Here is a 26,041-nt window from a genome sequence, read left to right on the forward strand (position 1 = left end):
CCATTCTGAACCTACAAGGAGCATTCAATCCTTCCACTCAACCTACAAGGAACACTTAACCCTTCCACTCAGAGCCTACAAGGAACACTTAACCCATCCACTCAGAGCCTACAAGGAACACTTAACCCTTCTACTCACAGCCTACAAGGAACACTTAACCCATCCACTCACAGCCTACAAGGAACACTTAACCCTTCTACTCACAGCCTACAAGGAACACTCAAGCCTTCCACTCACAGCCTACAAGGAACACTCAAGCCTTCCACTCACAGCCTACAAGGAACACACAACCCTTCCACTCACAGCCTACAAGGAACACACAACCCTTCCACTCACAGCCTACAAGGAACACACAACCCTTTCACTCACAGCCTACAAAGAGCACTCAACCCTTCCACTCACAGCCTACAAGGAACACACAACCCTTCCACTCACAGCCTACAAGGAACACACAACCTTCCACTCACAGCCTACAAGGAACACACAACCCTTCCACTCACAGCCTACAAGGAACACACAACCCTTCCACTCACAGCCTACAAGGAACACACAACCCTTCCACTCACAGCCTACAAGGAACACCTAACCCTTCCACTCAGCCTACAAGGAACACCTAACCCTTCCACTCAGCCTACAAGGAACACTCAACCCTTCCATTCACAGCCTACAGGGAACACACAACCCTTTCACTCAGTCTACAAGAAACTCTCACCTTTAATTCTCTCGCAGTCTACGAAGAGCACTCAACCCTTCTACTCACTACAAGTAACGCTCCATTCTGCGAGTTTCTGAACAAGAGCTACGGCTTCCTACATGGCAGATCTTCTAGTTAAAGGATTTAATCTCGCGCGGGACAGCACAGTGGCTTCCGGACAGTGTTGGTCAAGGCCGGAGCACTTCACTCACTGCTGTCACTGACCTGAGCCAACATTCCCGTAGTAATTGGCATTTGCATTAATTACACAGATTGCTGCATTTCCTGTAGCCACTTCATTTACAACCGGCCGGTGGTGTTTGTTTTATGTTCCCGTTTATGTAAGCGGCTTCACGCAATGAGGTGGTTTGTAAACAATTAAACACTGGAGGAAGTTTGTGTGCTGAATTAAATTAGAACTTTTAATTTATAAGAGTTTTGGTTGATGAAAGTTGATAAATGTGGTGGTGGTGGCGGTGGTGGTGGTGGTGGTGAGACTATAGCAACAATTATGTAACTTTTCATGAAGGACTCAAGAGGGGACACACACACACACACACACACACACACACACACACACACACACACACACACACACACACACACACAGCAACAACAACAACAACAAGCCTGTCAGAGTGGACGGAAAGAAAAAGTCAAGAGCCCTTCAACTGCGTACGTTTCAGTAAGTTGTTGCCAATAATGAGGCGACTCCGCGGTGAGGCCAGCAGGGCATGACTGTGTGTGTGTGTGTGTGTGTGTGTGTGTGTGTGTGTGTGTGTGTGTGTGTGTGTGTGTGTTTCTCTCACTGTCTGTCTGTCTCTATTTCCCCTTCTCTCTCTCTCTCTCTCTCTCTCTCTCTCTCTCGCTCTCTCTCTCTCTCTCTCTCTCTCTCTCTCTCTCTCTAATGGTCCCAAAGATCCAGGATTACCTCAGATCAAACTGCCGAACTTCTGACGACGCAGCGGCTTAAGATGTTGACAATTCTTGAGGTCACGTACTTAGTGATTGTCTTTCAAGGTAAAGGAAAAGAGAGGTATAGGAGTAATGTTTATCCTCCGCAACATCAAGAAAGAAAACATTCGTCTGTGTCTTAGAATTTAAATATTACATGAACAGTGCTTATGAGAACTGACTTAATGTAGTGTGTGTTATCCAGTCCCTCCTCCTCCTCCTCCTCCTCCTCACGTCTCCAAACAGCCCGCCCTAATGACTACCCGCAGGTGTATTCCGATTGGTATGTCAGCCTCTTCCTCCTCATCGTCCTACATTTTTTTTCCATTCTAGTCCTTTCGATTTTTGTGGCGCAAAACGATGCACGATTCTCTCTCTCTCTCTCTCTCTCTCTCTCTCTCTCTCTCTCTCTCTCTCTCTCTTTCTCTCTCTCTCTCTCTCTCTCTCTCTCTCTCTCTCTCCTCTCTCTCTCTCTCTCTCTCTCTCTCTCTCTCATCTCCTTTTCGGGTCACACACAAGTACCCGCGAAATCAGAAGACAAAGGCCTACCACACTATTTGTAGAACCTTCGCCTACCTACGAGATTATTCCTGTCACACTTCCTCCCTCCTCTTCCTCCTCTTCGGTGTTCTCCCATAACCCTGACTTCATTGCAGCACTTTCATACAACAGAAAAAAAAGGTAATATCTATATTTTTTGTCATTTTTTACTTGGCATCTTACTCTTGGTCGCTTTCATTTGACATTTTTTTTTTTTTTTGAGGACGCAACGCTTTCTCTTTCTCCTTTAGATTATTATCATTTTTTTTTATTTCTGTATTCTTTTACCGGGTGTCCTTCAGTCGTCACTATTACCATTTCCGTTTCACTTGTTATTCACGTTCGTGTTGAGTTAGATACTTCCTCTGTGTGTGTGTTGGACGTGGCACGGTAATTGGCCGTGATTTGCTGTTATTTCTTTCTTGAAAGTGATTTTTTTTTGTCTGAACATGTGTGTGTGTATTGTCTCAACACTTTTGACCTTAGTTTTCATATTTTCGCAATGTTATTTTCTCTCTCTTTTTCTTGTTCCCAACGTTTGCCCTTTTCAGTGCCAACGTGCTTATCATATATCGGTCAACGTTTGTCACTTTCCTCTTGCAGAATTATGAAGTTCTATCACTTTCCTATCCAGTTATCTCAGCGCTTGTCATTATCCTCAATTTCTAGATGCCAATGTCACGGCCTCTTTTCATAATCACTTTACCATTCAATGTCTATCACAATCTCGCATTTCCCTCGAATGAATGTCACTTGCTCGCTTGTATTTTCCTCTGTACGGGCGTCACTGGTTATATGCTATGGTAGTAACAAGGTCCCATATACGCCACCATACAACCCCATACAATAGTGACTACAGCTTCATTCCCATATGCATGTCCAGCCTTTTCTCCTTAAGTGAATGATAAAAGTTCTCTCTCCCTCTCTCTCTTCATCATTTGTTTCCTTAACGTCACTCTCCTTTCCCTTCAGTTGGTGGTGGGTGACGGAGTCGGTGAAGCTCCCCTACCTGATAATGGTGGGGTTCATCTTCACTGGCTTCTTCCTCTTCTGCGTCTGCTTCTGCATCGATACAACAGTGAATAGTAGTAAGGTGAGTGTGGCAGTGCGTGGCGGGGACAGGGTGATGGAGGCGATGGAAGAGTGGTCCCTGGTCAGCGTTCATACGTGGTAATCTCGATGATTTGAGTTCGAACCAGAAGCTGTTCAGTTTTCAAGGCATCGCAGAGTACCCAAAGAATACCCTCATGTTTTCTGTCAGCCCTATCTTCAGAGAGTATTGCATTAAACTCTGAGCCGCGACACGAGCTTCTGCAAAGGCGCCACTTTAAAAAGCAACTTACGCCACCACGGGAGGAGGGCCACCATCCAAGCGGCCATAAATCAGGAGATGACAGTTTAAGCTCAAAAAAGGAAGATTTGGGCTATTGGATAAAAAAAAAACAAAAAATATAATAAAAAAAAAATAAAACGTAGATAGGATTGGTCTGTGACGGGGATGAAATGGATATTGGCAGGGATGGAACAGGTGGGATGAAGTAAAGTGGAGTGGAATGTGACTAGTGTGAGTAGTGAAGTGTGACTGAAGTATTGAAGCGTAGCGGCGATGGAGCTGAACATAAACTGTGACGGTGTTGGGAAGATAGTGGCCTTGGGGTGTACTGGTATAGTGGTAACCTCGATATGTGACGGCGGGTTGGAGTGTGGCGTGAGTGACGGTGTTGGGAGTGCAGCATCGTGAAGGGGTTGATGTGACGTGGTGTTTAATGAAAGAAAGCTCCAGAGAGTAGCAGATGATACGTGACGGGGTTGTGACGGACGTGACAGTTAATGGCTCTCTTCATTCGCAGTACGAGAACTTGGTTGACGGGGGCAGCCACAGCAAGAAGAAGAAGAAGAAGAAGAAGGAGACAGGGATGAAGGAAAGGACACAAGATATAGAGTTGGACACTTTTGGCCAATCCTCCCCTCCGCCTTACACGCCAAGAGGTGCTACTACTACTACTACTACTACTACTACTACAATTACTACTTACACCACTATAAGCTTTACCCTGAATCTTCTTTCCTATCCTCTACCTATTCCTCCTCCCATCACCCTTACCACTTCCACAAGTAGATGGTCTACATTTCCCCAGGGGCAGAACTTTCCAATGCCTATTTTCTTTCATGTTTCCTTTTTGGGTCAACGCTATTCACAGAACCTACATAGTCAGGTTTTTTTTTTTTCCTTCTAGTTTATTTTTGTATGTTAGCAATAGACTCTTCCCCATCACTGAGTTATTTTATAGACCGTGTGATAAGCTGCACAAGGACGATACCCAGTTTTTTTTTTTTTTTTTTTCTTTTTAGTGCAGAGGAGGCTGACGAAAGGCAACAAACTTCAAACTATGTATAAAAAAAAGTTGAACTGTCCTTGATTGGGGATTTGTAATAGTATGTAGAACACACACACACACACACACACACTACTACTACTACTACTACTACTACTACTGCCGCTACGCTGTTACTTCTACTGGTGCTACTGCTGCTATTACTATTGCTTCTACTGCTGCTACTACTACTACTACTACTACTACTACTACTACTACTACTACTACTACTACTACTACTACTACTGCCGCCACTGTATACCATCCTCCCACGTGCTACATGTTATAATCTTTCCTGGTCTCCCTCACCTTCAGGTTTTAGAATTGAAACTACCTGGGGAAGAGAGGAGGACGACAGCAGGAACACACCCCTGGTGCTGAGGGGGTCGGCAGCACCGTGGGAGGGCAAGGCGGAGGGGGGAGCGCGGGCGGAAGAGTGACAGGGGCAGTGTAACATCGGGAAGCAGGGGTGGACAGAGTTCCTGGGCTTACGTCAACTTGGCTTTCGAGAAGGATGCCGACCTGATCCTCTCTCCGGGGACACTGAAGAAGAGGATGGAGGAGGAGAACGGCGGCGGAGAAGGAGAGAAAGGGAGAGGAGACTTTGAAGAAAGGCGACACCGTGGATAAATTGAAGGACGTAGAGAGGGAAAATGAGACGGGTGGAAAGTCAGGTGACACTGGAACTAGGAGAAAAAGTGAAGGAAGGGGATGTTACTGGACTACAGACATTTCGCGGCGTGAAAGGAAATGAAGACACCGCCGCTCAGAGTGACAAGACCACAGGGGACAAGAGAAAGCAACACTTTGAGGAAGAAAAAGATCTGGATAAGCTCGAGTAGTCTGAAGAAGAGTTCCAGCGAGGGAGGCGAGAAGGGAGACGCTGCGAGGAGTGAGAATGAGCGGGATCGTGAACCTCTGGCAGATGGTGAAGAGGGAGCTGAAGGATTCCGACTGAAACACTTGACGAAGGAATGGGACAACGACGTCAGGGGAGGAGGAAGTAAAGCAGAAGGAGGCGAAGGCAAAGACGAAGGAGAAGGAGAAGGTAAGACCGGTAGCATCGGAAGAGGAAAGAAACAAACTAAACGTGAAAATCAAGTGACAAAGCAAGATGAGAAAGACATAGACAGTGAGGGCGAGCAGAGTGCCTCACCAAGTCCCCGCAGATCTCCAGTCCTCCTCTCCCGCTTTTCCACGTCCACCAAATTACTGTTGCCTCAGGAGGAAGAGGAAGAGGAGGCTGAGGAGGCAAGCCGCGCAAGGACCCTGGACCGAGGCTACACGCACACACTCACCTTAGAGCGGAGGGGCGGCTGGCGGGAAGGACAAATCACCTTCTTCGACGAGGGAAAGAAGAGGGATTTTAATTATTTCTCTGCTCGATAATCTCTTCCTTGGTTCACTCTCCCTCTCCCTCGCCTTCCCTCCTCCCCCGCTCCCTCCAATCCTGATCTTTTATTCAATTTCTTTACTGGATTTTTTTATTTCTCATCCCTAGGTACATCTTCACTCATTTTAATTCGCCTTCTCTTGTACAAAATTCCTCTCACTCTCTCCCTCCATGCCTCTGATTCTTTCCTTTTGTTTTTTGGCATTTTCTCTCATTTCCTGGTGTAATTTCCTTCTTGTTTACCTTCACTACTTCTGGTTTCCTTTCTATCTTGTACTCTGCTATATCTCTTTTCGCTTTTTTTTTTTTTTTTGTTAATTTCTGCTTTCTTTATTTTGTATCCTTTCTCCTCTCGTTTTCCTTTACTTCTGTCAAGTGTTTCCTGTATCTAATCCCCCTCCTAGTACTTTATCCTTTCTTTCTCAAACCCCTTTCCTGCTTAACTTCTCCGTTATCCCTTCTTCCTGGTAATTTCTCTTCTTCCATCTATAACTTTTCTCTCTATCATCTGTTCCTACTACCATTCTACTTTTAAACCTTCATTCCTAGTTTAATTTCCATTTTCACTTTTAACTCCATCCCTCCCTGTCTCTCTATTCTTTCCACTACACTGCTCTTCCTTTCCTCCTCTCCTTCCACCCTCTCTCCCTCCACTCCCTCTCCACCTCTATCACGTGGACTGGACTCTCATCTTTACCGTTGTGAGAGAAAAGATTAACTCGTGTTACAGTTTATATGGAGATTTTTAGATATGAAAACGACCGTGTAGATTTTTCCCCCAGCTCCAGATTATCGAAAAAGTAGAATTATGTGAATTTTGAAGTAGGTTTTAGATTCCTCGTATCCTTTCAGACATTTAATCATCCTCTGTGACATTTATCTGGTAGTCTCATTTTGTGTGTGTGTGTGTGTGCGCGTGCGGGGATTATTTTTAACTTTTTACACCACACTGCATCTCTACACGTGTATATTTTAATTGACTTGCATTGATTAGTTCATTTTTTTCGTTGTATTAATACTTAAAGAAAAAATATTACCATGATACTCCTTGACTTTCACTTTTTACCACCACCACGACCACCACCACCACCAACTCGACACTAAAAATAAACGATAAAACACACACAAGGATACACACACTCCAGACACGAGGTCCACCCCGCCGCTGATGCCACGCAGTGAGACATTGATTATTCTCGAGCCGTCACACATGTAGATGAACGTATTGGGCGAGTCGGCGGTGGAGGCGGGAGGGGAAAGGAGGGGGGGAGGGGGAGACGGGCAATAGCGGTGGGCTCTTCACAGTATTGGGCCGGCAGCCTCGGTTAGTGGCGGGCCAAGGTAAACTTCATACCAGAGGCCAACGACGCCAGACTGCTAAACGCGATTTCTCCTTTTCGTTCCGACTATAATGGGCACAATTTTCACCTTTACCTTCACGGCGTGTAAAATATAGGAAGCCTGGGAGATAAGCCGGCTGTGTGCAATTTGTTATACCCGCTTCCTGTTCTCTCTTCTCTTTCTCTCTCCTCTGCTTGCTTTGCTTTGCTCGCTTGTTTGTTCCTCCTCCCACACGAGCACACTTGGGTTCTCAGTAAACATTTTTCACTGTCATGTCCACAGGTGCATGGGAAAGTGTTTTATTCCCGGTAAGAAGGTAATTGCTATCTTCCTTTGCAGTCTTGCCATTCTCCCTTCCTTTCCCTCCCCCTCGGTGCAGCATTTCCGAAACGTCACCCTTGCTGCTGTTCACTCAAGTGCCTGGCCGTTTTCTTGCCTGTGGTATGTAATTGTTATATCCTCCACAGCATTTTGTTCCTCATTTTATCTAGGCTCGCTGTATTTCCGGGTCTTCTTAATGGCCGCAAAACCTTCGTGAGTGTTTAAAAGTCCCTCATACACAGTGCAAGTCATTATCCCCCCTCCCCCTTTCCTCCTCTCCTTCACTCCTTTCCCTTTCATACTACCGCCTCTCCTTTCTCTTCCTCCTCGTGTCTTCTCTTTAGAATTTCCGGAACATTTCAACACTTAATGCCCAATTTTTTTCCTTTCCTTTTCTTTATTTTCATATCCTTTCAACACAGTGTAGGTTATTAACTTTCTGCTCACGCCTTTGCTTACTTCTTGCCGACACCAATTTGTCTCTGCCACACCGCCGCCGCATCTTCCTGCACAATCCATCCTCGTCTAGTCAGGTCCACAGGTAGGCCAAGGTTGAGGGGCAGGTCATGAGTGGGTGCCCTCCCTGCCCTTCCCCAGCTCACCCCTGCCCTGCCTCCCCTCTCTCATGCCTTGCTGCCCCGCGCCGCGCCTACCCGCCTACCCTTCTCCCAGCGCCTCCCAAGGTAAAGCACACAGGTAGGAGTTAAATATTCCTGTGCTGGCTTCCTTAATTGCTCTTTAGAAATTTGAAGATGGTCTTGTGTGTGTGTGTGTGTGTGTGTGTGTGTGTGTGTGTGTGTGTGTGTGTGTGTGTGTGTGTGTGTGTGTGTGTGTGTGTGTGGACCGATTCTACGAACTTTTTTGCAAGTAAATTTGATGGTTGTTGTGATCAATAACGCAATCTAATCTCTCTCTCTCTCTCTCTCTCTCTCTCTCTCTCTCTCTCTCTCTCTCTCTCTCTCTCTCTCTCTCTCTCTCTCTCTCTCTCTCTCTCTCTCACTGTGTGTGCGTGCGTGGCTGCGTGCGTGCGTGCATGTGTGTGTGTGTGTGTGTGTGTGTGTGTGTGTGTGTGTGTGTGTGTGTGTGTGTGTGTGTGTGTGTGTGTGTGTGTGTGTGTGTGTGTGTGTGTGTGTAGCAACAGTGCATTGGGCTGGATCAGGTGCCTACCCTGTCAAGGTGAACACCAGAATAAAAACGAAGAGGCGAAGGAAAAAAGGCAGGGAATGTAATAAATAAATCCAACTTTGTATTTATCAATGTGTGCATCTCTTTGTGCCCGAAACTTGTACTCGATTAATAATTAAAACACGCGGAGAGAGAGAGAGAGAGAGAGAGAGAGAGAGAGAGAGAGAGAGAGAGAGAGAGAGAGAGAGAGAGAGAGAGAGAGAGAGAGAGAGAGAGAGAGAGAGAGAGAGAGAATCATTAGGTGTGTCTTATGCAACTACCTGAAGAAAATAGCCAATAAAGGGAATTACAGATACAAAAAAAAAATAATCACGCTCACTATTCTAGGATTCACGAACAACATTTCAGACAAGAATATATGTGTGTGTGTGTGTGTGTGTGTGTGTGTGTGTGTGTGTGTCTGTGTGTGTGTGTGTGTGTGTGTTGTTGTGGTGACGCAGTTCAGATGTCAAATTTCATCACAAATGTTAGTACTGGTGGGGGTTCCACTCATACTGCTCTTCTAGACAGGGTGGAATCAAGAGCTTTTCGTCTCATCAACTCCTCTCCTCTAACTGACTGTCTTCAGCCTCTCTCTCATCGCCGCAATGTTGCATCTCTAGCTGTCTTCTACCACTATTTTCATGATAACTGCTCTTCTGATCTTGCTAACTGCATACCTCCCCTCCCCCCGCGGCCTCGCTGCACAGGACTTTCTTCTTTCTCTCACTCCTATTCTGTCCACCTCTCTAATGCAAGTGTTAACCAGCATTCTCAACCATTAATCCCTTTCTCTGGTAAACTCTGGAACTCCCTGCCTGCTTCTGTATTTCCACCTTCCTATGACTTGAATTCCTTCAAGAGGGAGGTTTCAAGACACTTATCCTTCAATTTTTGACTACCGCTTTGGACACTTTTCTGGGAATGGCATCTCAGTCTGCTTTTTTTTTTTTTTTATTGGATTTTTGTTGCCTTTGGCCAGTGTCCATCCTACAAAAAAAATAAATAAATACTTCTAGTATTGCTTCTACTCCTACTATTACTGCTACTACTTCTACTTTTACTATATCGTATTATCTTCACCATCAGCACCATTTCTATCACACATGCTCAGTAAGCTTCACAATACCACATCATCATCATTATCACACTACCGATGATGATGATGACGAAAAGAGAAACGATAATGATAGCAACAACAACAACAACAACAACAACAACAACAACAACAACAACAACAACAACAACAACAACAACAACAACAACAACAACAACAACAACAACAACAACAACAACAACAACAATAATAATAATAATAATAATAATAATAATAATAATAATAATAATAATAATAATAATAATAATAATAATAATAAATAAACAAATCAGTGTGCATTTGGAGAGAAGAGAAACTAAGGACAAATACAACAAATATAAAAAACAAATAAAAAACAACAAACAAACACACACACACACACACACACACACACACACACACACACACACACACACACACACACACACACACAATTCATCCTAGGTTGCAGATGCAATAAAAGATGTCGCCACTACCACCACCACCACCACCACCACCACCACCACCACCACCACCAACAACAACAACAACAACAAACACGCTACAAACAAATGACGTCCCCGCCGCATATTTCCAAAGTCTGGGAGAGTAGGTGCCAATCACTTTTGAACACGCTAGACTAGTTTAGGCAAGATTAGGTTAGGTCAGGTTTAAGTTGGATTAAATTAAACTTCTATATATTCTGTAACTTAGTGTGGGAATCACAATAAGAGTATTTCAGAGAACATCCTGTGGTTAGTTTCGGAGCTACAGCCCGCCGTCATCACAGGCGAGCGCATATACTCACATAGGCTTGGAAAAAATGCGTCCCGACCAGCCTGCACGTCTGACCTGCTGGCCGGCGAGACGCTGCGATAAGCGAGGACAGGCAGGACACAAGGGATCTGTGGGGCGGCAAACGGGGCCACACGGACAAAATGAGGCTCTGGGACAAAAGCGAGGATCAAAAGGAAGGAACGATGCGTAAAGCAGGCACAGAAGCAGCAGCAGAAGCATCATCACTAGAAGTCTTCCTCCCTCTTTCCTTCTTTCTCTTCGTCAGTCCAAGTGTCTCTTTTTATTTATTTATTTATTTTTTATTTAAACATACTATACAAATATTTACAAGTGATAAATAATAAAGTTATGCGTTGTCACTCACAACTGTTTTAAAAGTTATCGGATAAATGGTTATAATTACTCATATCATACATACTATACATAATATAAATATGAAATAGTAAATAAAAGTTCATAACTATGGCAGGAGTGGTGGAGGGAGTGAAGTCCTCCAGGCATTGGCGACCACTTTTGCCTTGTAATTAGACATCTCTGTCACGTCAGGCGTGGCCTCCATGCAGCTATTCCACAGCCGCGCTGCCCTGGCCTTGTAGGTCCGGTGGTGTTGCGACGTGTGGGATAGAGGCACCGTCACCCATTGGTCTCCTGCAATGCCTGTCTCGTCGTTCTTTGGGCGAGGTGTGGCGGGAGGCACAGACTGGTATAAGGTGGGGACTGTGCAGCACCTGAGCCTAATGGGAGACCGTCAGTGCTGACACATCCCGACGGAGCTCCAGAGACATCATGCTGGCAGGAATCTCCGCTTCATCCCCCAGCAGGCGGAGGGCGCGCCTCTACACCGCGTCAAGGCGCTGGGTGTGAATGGCGGCCCCGGACATCCATGACAAGGCACTATATTCCATACAAGGACGAATTTGTGTCTTGTACAAGATGCCTCGGGAGTCCAGATTGCTCGCCACTCTACGGAAGGCAGGCACACGCTGGAAGGTCTGGCAGGCCACAGACGCGATGTGTTGGTCAAATTGCAGCTCTCTGTGTCTGTGTCTCTGTCTCTGTCTCTCGTCCAATCCATTTCCCTACTCCAAATTAAGTGAAGACAGAAAGATTTTCTCTCTCTCTCTCTCTCTCTCTCTCTCTCTCTCTCTCTCTCTCTCTCTCTCTCTCTCTCTCTCTCTCTCTCTCTCTCTCTCTCTCTCTCTCTCTCTCTCTCTGTGTGTGTGTGTGTGTGTGTGTGTGTGTGTGTGTGTGTGTGTGTGTGTGTGTGTGTGTGTGTGTGTGTGTGTGTGTGTGTGTGTGTGTGTGTGTGTGTGTGTGTGAATGCCACGGATTAAAAGAAAAAATAGAGTGAAAAATACACGGAAAAAAATAAAGACAAAAATGCAAGCGATGATTAATTTAAAGAAAATCTGAAGCATACCGTTGCACAATTAGTAAAATAAACAAGCGCAGAAGAAAATAACTAAAAAAAAAAAAAAGAGAGAGAGAATCACACAGAAACAGTAAACACACACACACACACACACACACACACACACACACACACACACACACACACACACACACACACACACACACAGAAACAAACAGCAACAAAAAACGACACAAAAAAAAAAAAAAATAATAATAATAATAATAAACGCCATCCATAATTAAAAAAAAACGTGCACCTTTTTTCTTCTTGCTCCTTCCACTCACTTAAGCTTCCTCCTCCAATTTTTCCCTTGCGTCCTTGCCTCCTGATTGACGCGAACTTATTACGCTGACAACACTGCAACACACCGCTTGAAAAGACGTGAAAATTCTAGTGGCAGGATTATTAAGGTACGCACGGGAGGCTTTCATCTTACCTGGCAGAGAGAGAGAGAGAGAGAGAGAGAGAGAGAGAGAGAGAGAGAGAGAGAGAGAGAGAGAGAGAGAGAGAGAGAGAGAGAGAGAGAGAGAGAGAGAGAGAATTTAGACTCAGATGAATAGTTTCTTTTCATCATAATTTACTTACATTTAATCTCTCTCTCTCTCTCTCTCTCTCTCTCTCTCTCTCTCTCTCTCTCTCTCTCTCTCTCTCTCTTGTTACTTAATATCTCATGCTTATATATTTTTTCTCAACGGGCTTTAACTGTTTTCCCTCTTTAACCTTCTTTTCTACTTTACCGAGTTTTTTTCCTTCTAATTTTTCCCTTTCTTGAATTTAAGATTCAATTTGCCTTTCCATCTTCGGGACGCAACTTTTCTCCCTCCCTCGCTCTGAGCTTCAAGAGGTCACACTTATGTCCCTCTCCATATGTCAGAGAGAGAGAGAGAGAGAGAGAGAGAGAGAGAGAGAGAGAGAGAGAGAGAGAGAGAGAGAGAGAGAGAGAGAGAGAGAGAGAGAGAGAGAGAGAGAGAGAGAGAGAGAGAGAGAGAGAGAGAGAGAGAGAGAGAGAGAGAGAGAGAGAGAGAGAGAGAGAGAGAATGCCAATCAGGATTTTACGTCTTCAATGTGTCAGGGATCTACATATTACTGCGCAACGCTTTCATCCTCACAGCTTTTCCTTTTTCGTGCTTTGAGGGTCATTTTTTTCTCCCCAAGGCCAGCACGGGGCACGGGTTGCCTTGGGTTGCTGGCTGCTCCCTCCCCCCGCAGCCTCCTGTGTGTACCGTGGACTGGGCAGCGCGCAGGGTCGTCTGCAGGGAAGCGTGACAAGGCAGGAGTGAAAGTACAGTACACTTTTTTTCCTCTCCGCCTCGATGGATTATTTTATTTTTGCTTCTGATATACGTGCAAGATTAGAACACACAGACAGACAGACAGACAGACAGACAGACAAACAGACAGACAGACAGACAAACAGACAGACAGACAGATAGATAGATAGACGGGTAGACGGACACGCAATCACAAACAATCTCTCTCTCTCTCTCTCTCTCTCTCTCTCTCTCTCTCTCTCTCTCTCTCTCTCTCTTGCTCTATCGTTTTACATTTTTTTTCTGTCTTAGCACATCACGCAAGTACAAGACTCAGGAGGGAGCAGCGAGGCATCTTATGGGCTCCTACACTTCTCGTCGGTTACCTTAAAGAGCCACGGTTTGAGTTTAACATTTTACTTACTTACTGAATACGTTTCGAAGCTTTTAGTGAGTCCAAATAAATAAAGAGATAAATGAAAAAAAAAAACAGCATATTTACGAGGTATGAGGCAAAAGGAGCTGTGTGTGTGTGTGTGTGTGTGTGTGTGTGTGTGTGTGTGTGTGTGTGTGTGTGTGTGTGTGTGTGTGTGTGTGTGTGTGTGTGTGTGTGTGTGTGTGTGTGTGTGTGTGTGTGTGTGTGTGTGTGTGTGTGTGTGTGTGCGTGTCGGGCGTGCGCGCGTGTCACCTCTCTTCCAATAAAGTGATGGGCTTTTTCTCTCCCTCGTCCTTATTGGAGCGAGTTTCCTTCCCTTTTTCTTTTTTTTTTTTCCTGGGTGTGGTAAAGAAAGTAACGAGGCAGGTGGAGGCGCCTCAGTGTTTTTAGCTTCAAGAATCAGTATGGCTGGGATGATGGCTTGGGGCGGCTCTTTCTTTGTAGCGAGCGAGAGGATCTTTCTCTATCTCTCTCTCTGAAACCCCAGCACTCCTTCACTCTCCACTGTTTCGCCTGGCTCATAATCCGTGTGCTTCACCTAATTGTGCTTCATATAAATTGCTGTAAAGCTGAGTCGAGCTTTTGGTCTTGCGATGAAAAGAGGAGGAAAAATAATGACTAAAGATTGCGAGACCGAACCCATCACTAAGTGGGAGGAGAGAGGCGGCGGCAAGGTTAAGGGAGGGAGCAAGGCATCTTTGGAAAACTTAATTCAGTTATTACGTAAAGCCCAAAGACTTTCACGGGTAAATAAAAGTCGGACGAGACAATCAGTGGGGGCACATTTTTCCCTCAGGGTAGAATGACGCTACTGACGAGGGCTCCATTAACGGTGTGTTGGCAGAGGCAGAGTGGCAGCGTGACAGTAGGTGTTCTAAAGGAGTTGTAAGTACGTCAAGTAGCGGTGGAGTGTCCCGTAAGTTCCTCTAGCAAGGATAAGATAATGTGGTGTCAATGTGGGAGAAGTACACGTAAAAATACGCAGAAAAAAATATTACAGAAAAAGAAGTTAGAAAAATGGCACTAGGAAAATGTAACATAACCGAACGTAATGTAGCCGAAAGTCAATGAATATAACTTAACCGAATGTGTCGCAACCGAACGTAAGGAAATATAACATAAGGGAAAGTAACATAACCAAACATAATAGGCATACAAGTAACCTAACATAGCGTAACTGAACGTAACCAAACCTAACAACATAGAGTTACATAGATACGCAGGCCACAACAGACCGAGATGACCTGTCGTAGAGCTACTAAGGTGAAAGCAAAAGACAAGGACAGCAAAGCAGAAGGCTCTCTCCCCACCCTGCACTCCTCCGACACAAACCGTACAGGAAACAGGTCAGAAACAAATACCTTACGGAAAGAGAAAATAACATAACCGAACGTAATCGAAGCACAACATGAACTAACACAACGCAAGCTAACATAACAAAACACAGCAGAAATGCGTAAAGCACCCTAACATAACTGGCACCATAACCTACCGTCATATTCCAAGTCCCATTTTTTTCCTTGGCCTAAATCGATAACGCTTTTCAGAAACAATTAATTCTTGTTTATTCTTGGAGAGGGAGGCGTAGTATCAAGAGGATCAGGTAAGAGTAAAATAAGAAAACAAGTCTCTCAGGTAAGATATGTGAAATTTCAGGTACCCTTATTAGAGGTAAGGAGATTATTTGTACACTTGGGGTAAGGATCATTGAGAGCGTCAGGTGAAGGTACAGGTTTTCATTGCGTTCACAGGTAATACAAGGGAAGACTCAACGCCCTGCAGGTTGAGTAAAAGAAGGGATAAAACTAATCAGAATCTAAGTTATTAATGTTACCTGTAGGATTAACTTTGAATTGTGAAGTAATGTGGTGGTGGTGGTGGTGGTGATGATATAGTGCAAACGAAATATGATACAACATTTCATTATTCTGGATATTTCTTTTCACCTTTTGCATCTTTTTTTCTTAGCTTTGTGTTTTGTTGCCCGTGGCCGGAATCCTTCTTACATAGAATAAAAAGAACTGGCACCACACTTATTATCATAACCAAGTATTGTATTGTCACCACCAACACCAACAACAATCAGTATCAAAAACAATATCACCATAGTTAATCACGACTACCACCACCATAATAACCACCACAACCACCACCACCACCAACATCATCATCATCATCAACATTTATCACCACCACCAAGAACGGTCACCACCATCACCATATCCACCACCACAACCACCACCACCAACAACAAAAACAACAAAACACCACTACCACCACCACCACTATTTACCCCACAACAACACCAATCTTGCACCTTTACCAACGTCACCACGACTGGGACGGGAGGAAGGGAGGGAGGGAGGGAGGGAATAAGTTAGTTGGGGGAAAGACAGGGAGAAAGGCAGGGAGGAAGGGAAGATGAAAGGGGGAAAGATAAAAGGAAAAAGTGTCAAGGATAAAAGAAAAAAAAAGAAAAGATAGAAATTATCCACGACGATTTCTTGAAAACTTGCAATCCTGACCATTTTTTCTCCAGCATTACTCTCTCTCTCTCTCTCTCTCTCTCTCTCTCTCTCTCTCTCTCTCTCTCTCTCTCTCTCTCTCTCTCTCTCTCTCTCTCTCTCTCTCTCTCTCTCGGAAACCGCACCATCATCCTAGAAGAAAACAACTCTGACCCAATTGCAGGATTGTTCCCGAGTGTCAACGAAGACCGATTAGTTGATCTGAGTGGTCCATCTTGGCTCTGGGACGCTTGCCAGTCTTCTCTTATCCCTTATGTCGTGTCTTTTATCTTTCCCTTTTTTTTGTCGTTTTTTTTTTTTTTATCTCGGCTTACTCAACACACCCACAGCCACCCAACGAAACTTTCCAAGCCAACTGATTGTTTTTTAATAACTAACATCTGTCAGTCAGGGAGTCACGGCTTTTACTGACAGTTGCTATATACACACACACGCATACCTACACAGCCCACACCATCCTTCCACCACACACACACACACACACACACACACACACACACACACACACACACACACACACCACGTCCGTCTGACCGCCACAAAACAACTACAGATGGCAGAAATATATATTTTCTCTCCCATCCCTTTGGGAGCAAATCACGTTGGAAAACTCTTCATTGGTCCTGCCTTTTTTTCTACGCCTTCTTTTGTCCTCTCTCGGCCAAGCTTCCCTGACGCACATATATGAAGGGAGGGAATCTAATAATAGTAAAAGTATTCTTTATTTCTGCTGTGTTCTGAATGTAAATGTTCTTTGGTCCCTACTGATCAAGCTCGCCTGACGCAGATTTACAAAGGGATCAGATAAAAATAATGACAATGGTTTTCATCATTTCTGACGTAACTTGAATGTAAACTGCCCGTGTGTTGTTATCAGTCACTGGTTGTGTGCACTCTCACCCAAACTCTCACTCATATGCAACTTTATAAAGCGAAAAACACAAATTTCGGAAGTATACGAAATAATGTTGATTTACGATTTGAATGCTGGATTTTCCATCGAGCACAAAGGAATACAAAAGAAGAACGAACATCACCAGCCCTTCTAACTCTTATCAATATGAAGACACAAAACCTAAAGCAAAAGAACAAAATAAAGTCGAACCAGATTATCACACATACAAAATTAACTTCATCAATCAACACACACACACACACACACACACACATACACACACACACACACAAACCACATAAATGAATCAATAAAAAGCATAAGAAATACTAGGAACTCAACAACACTGACGCAATCTCCAGAACGTATTAATAACCCGGGATTAGTAACACACTCCGCCACACACTCCCCTGCGCCACGGCTGCCACCCGGAGCTCATCACTGCCTCGTCACACAAGGCTTCGCTTCCACGGCATTGTTTTCTCCTGCCTTTACGCTTAATATGCCAACAATGACCACGGCAAAGATGAACGTAAAACTCGCTCTATGTGGTCCTGATTCTACACTCTCTCTCTCTCTCTCTCTCTCTCTCTCTCTGAAAATAAGCAATGTAAATAATTCCCACAGGGCAAAACTTAGACAATAAGAAAACTTTTGGGGAAGAAAGAAAAGAAGAAAGTAAAGGAAACAACTGCAAAGAACAAAAAAACAGTAAAGTTACGATAATGAAGAAAATATCAAGCGAAGGATAAAATAAAGAAAAGAAAGGAAGTAAAAAAATAAGTAGAAACGGAGAAAAAAATGTGAAACGAAAACAAATAAAACTTATAATGTAATTAGAAATAAGGAAAATAAGAGGAAATTCGAAATGAGAAGGTAAAAAAGGAGTCCTGAGGAAAATTAATAGAAAAGAAGAAGAAGAAGAAGAAGAAGAAGAAGAAGAAGAAGAAGAGAGAGAGAGAGAGAGAAGAAGAAGAAGAGAGAGAGAGAGAGAGAGAGAGAGAGAGAGAGAGAGAGAGAGAGAGAGAGAGAGAGAGAGAGAGAGAGAGAGAGAGAATCTGATTTTGAGGGAGTGAAGGAAATCGACAAGAGAGAAATGTGAAGAAGAATTGGATAAGAAGAGGAGGAGGAGGGGAAGTAAAAGAATGGAAGGAAAGAGAATGAAAGAATATGTAGAGTGAATCATGGAATCTGCGATGGAGGAGACAGAAAAAAGAAAGAAAGAAAGAAAGAAAGAAAGAAAGAAAGAAAGAAAGAAAGAAAGAAAGAAAGAAAGAAAGGAAGAGATAAAGAAAGAGAATGGAGGAGTAAGGTTGGAGGAGGGAGGAGGAAATAAAGTGACCAGAGACAAGAGATGAAAGAAAGAAATGAAAGAAGTTTGTTGGAAGAATGAGAAGACTTGTACAAGATGAGAGGAGGGAAAGAAACGGGGAAGGATAAGGAAAAACGAAGAAAACTTTGTGAGAGAGAGAGAGAGAGAGAGAGAGAGAGAGAGAGAGAGAGAGAGAGAGAGAGAGAGAGAGAGAGAGAGAGAGAGAGAGAGAGAGAGAGAGAATAAAAGACGTAACAACAAATTAAAAAGAAATAAACAAAATAAAACATGAGAAAAAGAAAAACAAGAATAAGAGAGCGAAATTAGCAATAAAAATGGGAAAAGAAGAGGAGGAGGAGGAGGAGGAGGAGGAGGAGGAGGAGGAGGAGGAGGAGGAGGAGGAGGAGGAGGAGGAGGAGGAGGAGGAGGAGGAGGAGGAGGAGGAGGGAAGAATTAGCGAGGTAGGGATAATGGAGGTTGTCTTAATGAATAATTGAGGTGAATGGTGACAAACTTACTTTTGAGCTGATGACGCCAGAGAGAGATGGAACTCCAGCTTTTTTACAACATTATACCTAAGTTCGATTAATTAAGAGGATTCCAAATCTCTCTCTCTCTCTCTCTCTCTCTCTCTCTCTCTCTCTCTCTCTCTCTCTCTCTCTCTCTCTCTCTCTCTCTCTCTCTCTCTCTCTCTCTCTCGGTTGATATTTTTGTTAAGAAATAATTGCCAATCATCCCTTCCATAAAAGCCATATTTCTCTTCATTTTCCTTTTTTTTTTTCTTCTTCTTCTCTTTTAATGCACAGTTCCTTCTTTTCCTTATTTTTTTCCCCTTCTCCTTCTCCTTCTTTTCTGGCACCTATAATTATTTTACTGTCATGTATTTCAATTTTTATTCCCTATGCTTCTCTCTCTCTCTCTCTCTCTCTCTCTCTCTCTCTCTCTCTCTCTCTCTCTCTCTCTCTCTCTCTCTCTCTCTCTCTCTCTATCTCTCGTTCATTCATTTCAATATTTTCTTCTTTCTGTTTTCTATTACTCTCTTTGCTCTTACCACCGTACACCGACACACACACACACACACACACATCCAAACATATGATAGGATCTCTTTCCACTTTTCTTCGCCTTTCCATCTTTTTCTTCCTATCTTCCCCAAATTTCTCTCCTACTGACATCTCTTTCTCCCTTTAAACCTTTCCTCCCCTTTTCTTCCCCCTCCTTCCCCAACCCCCCTCTCTCTCTCTCTCTCTCTCTCTCTCTCTCTCTCTCTCTCTCTCTCTCTCTCTCTCTCTCTCTCTCTCTACTTCACTCTACTCTCCTCTTAATCCTCCGGCATCCCTCTTTCCCTTTCTATTATCCGACGATGTTTCCTTCTTCCCTTTATCCCCACAAGCCTAAATCTCCTACTCTGTCTGGCTGTCTGTCTGTCTGCCTTCCCCCCACCCCTCTCTCTCTCTCTCTCTCTCTCTCTCTCTCTCTCTCTCTCTCTCTCTCTCTCTCTCTCTCTCTCTCTCTCTCTCGCAGCCATGTGTCGAGTCTTTGTCCTCAGGTTGCCCGTGGAAAATAAAAAAACAATTACTGCTTGCCATTTGGCACTGAAGTGTTCGCGCTTAATTCATATTTTCTTAACTAAGGAAAAAAATGTTGTTCTAAAGTCACAACAAGATAACAATGTTGAATCTCTCCATACAATGACTACAACTCACATCTCCAAACTCTTGAGACCACAGCCCACTGACATCCACACCGTGATCCTTACCATAAAACGACTACAAGTCGGCTGTGATGTAATCTCTTCTCGATTTGAAAGACAAGCTCTGCCAGTAAAGACACCGTACTCCATATGCATTATGAACACTCCCACTGATAGTGGTGCTTTCCCCACTATATGGAGACACCCTCATAGCCCATGCTTGTATAAGTAGGGCACTTGACAATTCAAGCAACTATTGACTAATTCTTACCGTTAATACTATTAAAAAGAAAAGAGAAAGTTACAGCCACACAATTAGCAGATTTCCTTGAATGTACAATTTTTGCTGAGGAACGCACATCACACATTCAGACCAAACATGTATACAGCAATGATGGGAAATGTTGCAAATAATATTGATGAGAACGATGACAGCAAGGAAATTCCCCTGCTCACCTTAAGTGACCTGTGTAAAGCTTATACCAGTGTCAGGCATGATCATTTTACCGAAGAGTTGCACGTCATGGAACAGATTAATTCTGATTTAGAAACTATTTAGCAACTTTTTAATGCATCTGTGCATGAGTGATCCATTCTTTGTCCTATTTTGTAAGCTAAAGATCTCTCAACACACGAGAATAGCTGCCCACCAATGCAGTGTGCTAATGATAATCAGCTCATACACTGCAACACCAATGACAGTTTGCCAAATCCCATAAGAACTTAAGAAGCTTTTAACAAAATTCAAAGTTATTTTAATAAAAACGAGCTCCTACTTAACCTGAAGAAAACACTCTACATGTTCACTGGCAGAGGAAATTCCTATTACTGTGATACACGTTGATAATGCAGACATTTATCTTAGTGACTCCGCCAAAAGCTTGGGTATGTTTTTCGACTATCTGGTACTATTTGATACTATTTGACACTCACATTACTGAGACAAGCCAGAAAAGTTTTAAGAAGTTCATGCATACTATATAAATCAGACAATAAATATCTTTACCGAAATGTGTAGAACAATGGTCATGCAAGCAGTCGTCCTCACATTGATAAACAAATAACATGACAAGACAACTCAAAAGTGCACGAGAACTAACTATTTTCTCTAGCAAAGCGGCTGTGGGAGCAAGGTAATGACATGACCATGCTTCTGCTGTCTTGAATAAAGACAGATAGCTGAACATCAGTAAAAATGTGACTTAGAACATTGTGTACTGATGTTCAACACCATTATTAACAAATATCCTGGCTGGCTGTACACCTCAGTTGTACACCGCGCGCACCAGACCAACACGAGGTAACGAGATCATGTGTGCATCGCTACAACTAACACTTACTTGGACAGGGGGTCGTCAATCATCGGCGTGCCTCGAGTATGGAGCGCCTCGAAATTCTGTGTAAAGAATAAAAGGAACACACTAACTTTCAAGAGAAGATTTGAATATTTCTTGCTACATAATGATCTTCCTCTTGCAACTTAATGGAACAATTTTGACAGCGGCAACATCACACTTCCTATTTGAATTTTAACTTTAAATCTACATTATTTTTTTTTTTATTTTCTAGATGAACTATACAAGAAAAGACTGTCGGTGATGAAAAACTCCCATAACTTCTGAAAATTCTCTCTCTCTCTCTCTCTCTCTCTCTCTCTCTCTCTCTCTCTCTCTCTCTCTCTACTGTAACACGTCTTCATATATATAATTACGCTTCGCTGCCATGTTTCATCTCACTGTTGTTGCTGCTGCTGCTACTGGTGTTGTTGCTGCTGTTACTTATGAGGTAGTTCCAGCACCACCCTTATTCCAGCTGGTTTCAAGATCTCCCTTTGAAATTGTTGGTGCTTGGTAAGTCAACTTTATTATTAATAATTCACGCAGCCTTCTCTCTCTCTCTCTCTCTCTCTCTCTCTCTCTCTCTCTCTCTCTCTCTCTCTCTCTCTCTCTCTCTCTCTCTCTCTCTCTCTCTCTCTCGTTACGGGCCGCGAGCATTGTTTCTATGTTTTGTCTTAGGGCAAGATGACGTGTGAGTTAATTGTTGATGTTGTGACGGGATGACGAGAGAGAGAGAGAGAGAGAGAGAGAGAGAGAGAGAGAGAGAGAGAGAGAGAGAGAGAGAGAGAGAGAGAGAGAGAGAGAGAGAGAGAGAAATGCGTGCTGTCCAGTGGCTCGGCAACCGTGACTGAACTGGAATTGCTTGAATCGAGAGAGAGAGAGAGAGAGAGAGAGAGAGAGAGAGAGAGAGAGAGAGAGAGAGAGAGAGAGAGAGAGAGAGAGAGAGAGAGAGAGAGAGAGAGAGAGAGAGAGAGAGAGAAGGGGGAGATATCAATGATTATATCTCCACGTGAGAATGTTGGTGGTGGTGTGTGGTGATGGTGCTGCTGTCGTGGTAAGAAGTGAGGTAGGGGATGAATAACGCTCTTAAGACACTAAAACATCATTGCTATACATGGAAACTTGAAATTAACACTAGTAAAGTATAAGTTGTGGTGTTCGGAAGGAAAAGAGGACAAAGAACTTAGAAAATAAAGTATGAAAATGAAAATGAGGAAACTACAGACATATAATTACCAGGGAGTGTTATTTGACAGCTGAGGAATTTTTGGAAAAGGTCAACAAGAATGCACAGAGGCAGCAGCAAGAGTAATGTTCAGCCTTATCGGAAAATGTCGAAAATTTTACCTTCCTGTTGAGCTACAATTGAACTTATTTAGATCTATACTAATGTTATATGGCAGTAAGGTGTGGGGGGGGGGGGTGTCATGGAAGTTGAAAGTTAACACATGAAATATTTAGAGGATGTTTTGTTTGTACAGAGAAATAATTATTGTGGCTTTGTTTATTGGAGCTTGGGCGTATCCTCTTGACGTAAAGGTCAGAATGGTTAACTACTGGATCAGAATAATTGCTGGAATACATGAAAACCTTGTGTCATGTTTTAGGGACTGCTGCAACTGGAAACCGGTTATGGTATACAAGTTTATTTTCCTTTTATTATTACTATTATTATTATTATTATTATTATTATTATTATTATTATTATTATTATTATTATTATTATTATCATTATTGCAATTGTTAAAATTATCATTCATTATTTATTTATTAATATATTTCACTATGACGTTTCTTGTCCGTGCTTTGTTTACAGACTCAGTGTTGGCGTTTCCCGTGCGCTTTCTTTGTCAGTCTTAAGAGTGACGGCCTAGCGCAGACTGCGTTCCGTGTCCATCTCTCCTTGTCACGCTCTATGTACAGTACAGTTTTATTAATATACGCCAGACTTACATGGTGTTTTTCTTGCATCCCCAGAACACACTGTTGGACTGTAAAGGTCACCATGGATAAAGTCAGGTCTGTGCTAAACGACTGCGGCCTGTCAGGAGTGTAGCTAAGTCAGGAAGTTTCCAATCCTTTATGGCTGCAAAAAAGTTGTGTAGTAAAGGCTTGCTATCAGTTTATTTAATTTTCGTATAGCAATGTAACAGCATGTTCTGTTTGCAATGATTATGCGTCATTGAAGTATTTATGACAGGAAAATATTTGACAAGGTTAAAAACTAAATCACTAATAATCCTAACTAAAATTAGAACAAACCATAACAGTACCAATAACATTAGGGAGATATCAGAACGTGACGAGAAGAGAGACTTTGCGATAATGTGACTCCTTATTACCAGGAGATGAATGTAATGTTGTGTTAGTGTGCAATAAACAGGATATAAGTCAGCTGAGACGGAAGATAATGCCACAATGTTTTAGAACCAGACCCCATCATAGATATATTTAGGACATTAATGCAGGGCAACAATATCAACATATCAAGCAACCTTCCATGCTCCCTGGATGCAATATTTAAAATGCTTAGATAACATTAAGGTTTATCTACTTGTATGTTAGGTCTTGAAAAATATCCGTGACTATTGTTAACGGGCAACGTAGGAGACGTGTTCAATACCTATTAGTAAGTCTGAGCAACAGATTTAGTTTAGTTAAATTGAATTCAGTTCACATGGGAACAGAGAGAGAGAGAGAGAGAGAGAGAGAGAGAGAGAGAGAGAGAGAGAGAGAGAGAGAGAGAGAGAGAGAGAGAGAGAGAGAGAGAGAGAGAGAGAGAGAGAGAGAGAGAGAGAGAGAGAGAGAGAGAGAGAGAGAACAAGCAAACATAATAAATTAGACGGAAATGAATAATTACCTGCTAATTAAGGAAGGTAAGCGATTGTGTGAGTCACTACCAAAACAAGAAGGTTGCCATATGACTGTAAGAAAGCATGTAACGTAAAAAAGTAAGCAGAAATAAAAACACTCATTTACACTGAAAGGTAAGACAGTAAGAAGAAAAGATAGCAAGGTAGGAAGGAAAGGAAGAGGGTACAATGATGCAGGAAGGTACACAAGGACTGATGAAGCAGGTGAGACTCCGAGAAGGTAATTATCATGTCTTCCATCAGAACCATTAACTACCTTGATGGGAAAGTGTTGCTCCAGTCTCCCTGTTTGCCCCGCTGCCTGAAATGTGTTCCCGCGTGTTGCCTTCTTGCGTGTGTGTGTGTGTGTGTGTGTGTGTGTGTGTGTGTGTGTGTGTGTGTGTGTGTGTGTGTGTGTGTGTGTGTGTGTGTGTGTACTCATATGTCCCTCGAGTGTTATAATATTTCTACTCTCTCAAATGCAGTGATATTCCTACCTACCCCCTGAAAGTGTTCATGGTTTCTGCAGTAAACCAAACCTAACCTTTATCTTATTTTAACCTATCATTATATTCTTACCCCCTTAATCTTTGTAACATCCCTACTGTCTGTAAATTTATGAAACTTTATATATATATATATATATATATATATATATATATATATATATATATATATATATATATATATACGAGGTGTGTCATTAAAGTTCCAGGACTGGTGCCACACAAGTTTTATTTCACATCCAGGCTACAAACTATAGGTTATCTCCTTCGAAGTAATCCCCCTGGCACCGCATGCACTTGTCCATCCTTCTCTGCCAGGCTTGCATGCACTGCTGGAAGGATTCTTGCGGGATGCTCCTCAGCTCCGTCGTCACGGCCTTTTTGATGTCGTCCGCATCATCAAAACGGGTCCCCTTCATGACCTCCTTGAGCTTGGGGAAGAGGAAGAAGTCGCACGGAGCGAGGTCAGGTGAGTAGGGCGGTTGCTCCAGCACGGCGATGTTCTTCTTGGCCAAGAACTCTCTGATGCTCAGGGCATTGTGAGCAGGCGCATTGTCGTGGTGAAGCAGCCACGAGTTGCCCTGCCACAACTCCCGCCTCTTCTCGCGCACTGCACGAAGCAGACGCCGCAGTACTTCTTTGTACACATGTTGGTTGACTGTCTGGCCCTGTGGCAAGAACTCGCAGTGGACGATGCCCCTCACATCGAAGAAAGCGATCAACATGACCTTGAAGCTGGACCTGGACTGCCTTGCTTTCTTCGGCCGTGGCGACGCCGGACTCTTCCATTGAAGGCTCTGGCGTTTGGTCTCCGGGTCGTACTCAAATACCCAGGACTCATCGCCGGTGATGACTCTCCTGAGCAAGTCTGGTTCAGTTTCCAGACGCTCGAGGATGTCCTGACACACCTGCATGCGTCGTCCCTTCTGGTCATCGTTCAGGAGTCTCGGCACCATCTTCGCACAGACTTTCCGCATGCCCAGATCTTCAGTGATAATCTTCCACACGCTGTTGTGGTTCATGCCAAGCTCATCTGCGATCTTTCGAACAGTCAACCGACGATCGTCACGCACCATCTGCTTGACACGCTCAACATTGGCCTCATTCCTGCTCGTTGAGGATCTTCCACTCCTGGGGTCATCTTCCACGTCCTCCCGGCCCTCTTT

The 26,041-nt window shown here is 43.5% G+C and overlaps 1 protein-coding gene and 1 long non-coding RNA gene across 3 annotated transcripts in view; one reads left to right on the plus strand and one right to left on the minus strand.

Annotated features, from left to right (window-relative positions):
• The window catches only part of LOC135111453 (uncharacterized), a 7,683-nt gene extending 683 nt beyond the window's left edge, over positions 1-7,000 (plus strand). Inside the window, exons 2-4 of the mRNA XM_064024746.1 lie at positions 3,161-3,281; positions 4,039-4,177; positions 4,879-7,000. Of these exons, the coding sequence (XP_063880816.1) occupies positions 3,161-3,281; positions 4,039-4,177; positions 4,879-5,003 (385 nt within the window). The 3' untranslated portion in view covers positions 5,004-7,000. The remainder of the gene's footprint in view (positions 1-3,160; positions 3,282-4,038; positions 4,178-4,878) is intronic.
• LOC135111457 (uncharacterized) overlaps positions 1-26,041 on the minus strand; it is a 232,870-nt gene that overhangs the window by 29,015 nt on the left and 177,814 nt on the right. For both annotated transcript variants that reach the window (XR_010273745.1, XR_010273748.1), the window contains exon 3: positions 21,521-21,576. This is a non-coding gene — a long non-coding RNA (uncharacterized LOC135111457). The remainder of the gene's footprint in view (positions 1-21,520; positions 21,577-26,041) is intronic.

Source organism: Scylla paramamosain, chromosome 22 (assembly GCF_035594125.1).
Source record: "Scylla paramamosain isolate STU-SP2022 chromosome 22, ASM3559412v1, whole genome shotgun sequence".
Taxonomy (NCBI): Eukaryota; Metazoa; Arthropoda; class Malacostraca; order Decapoda; family Portunidae; genus Scylla; species Scylla paramamosain.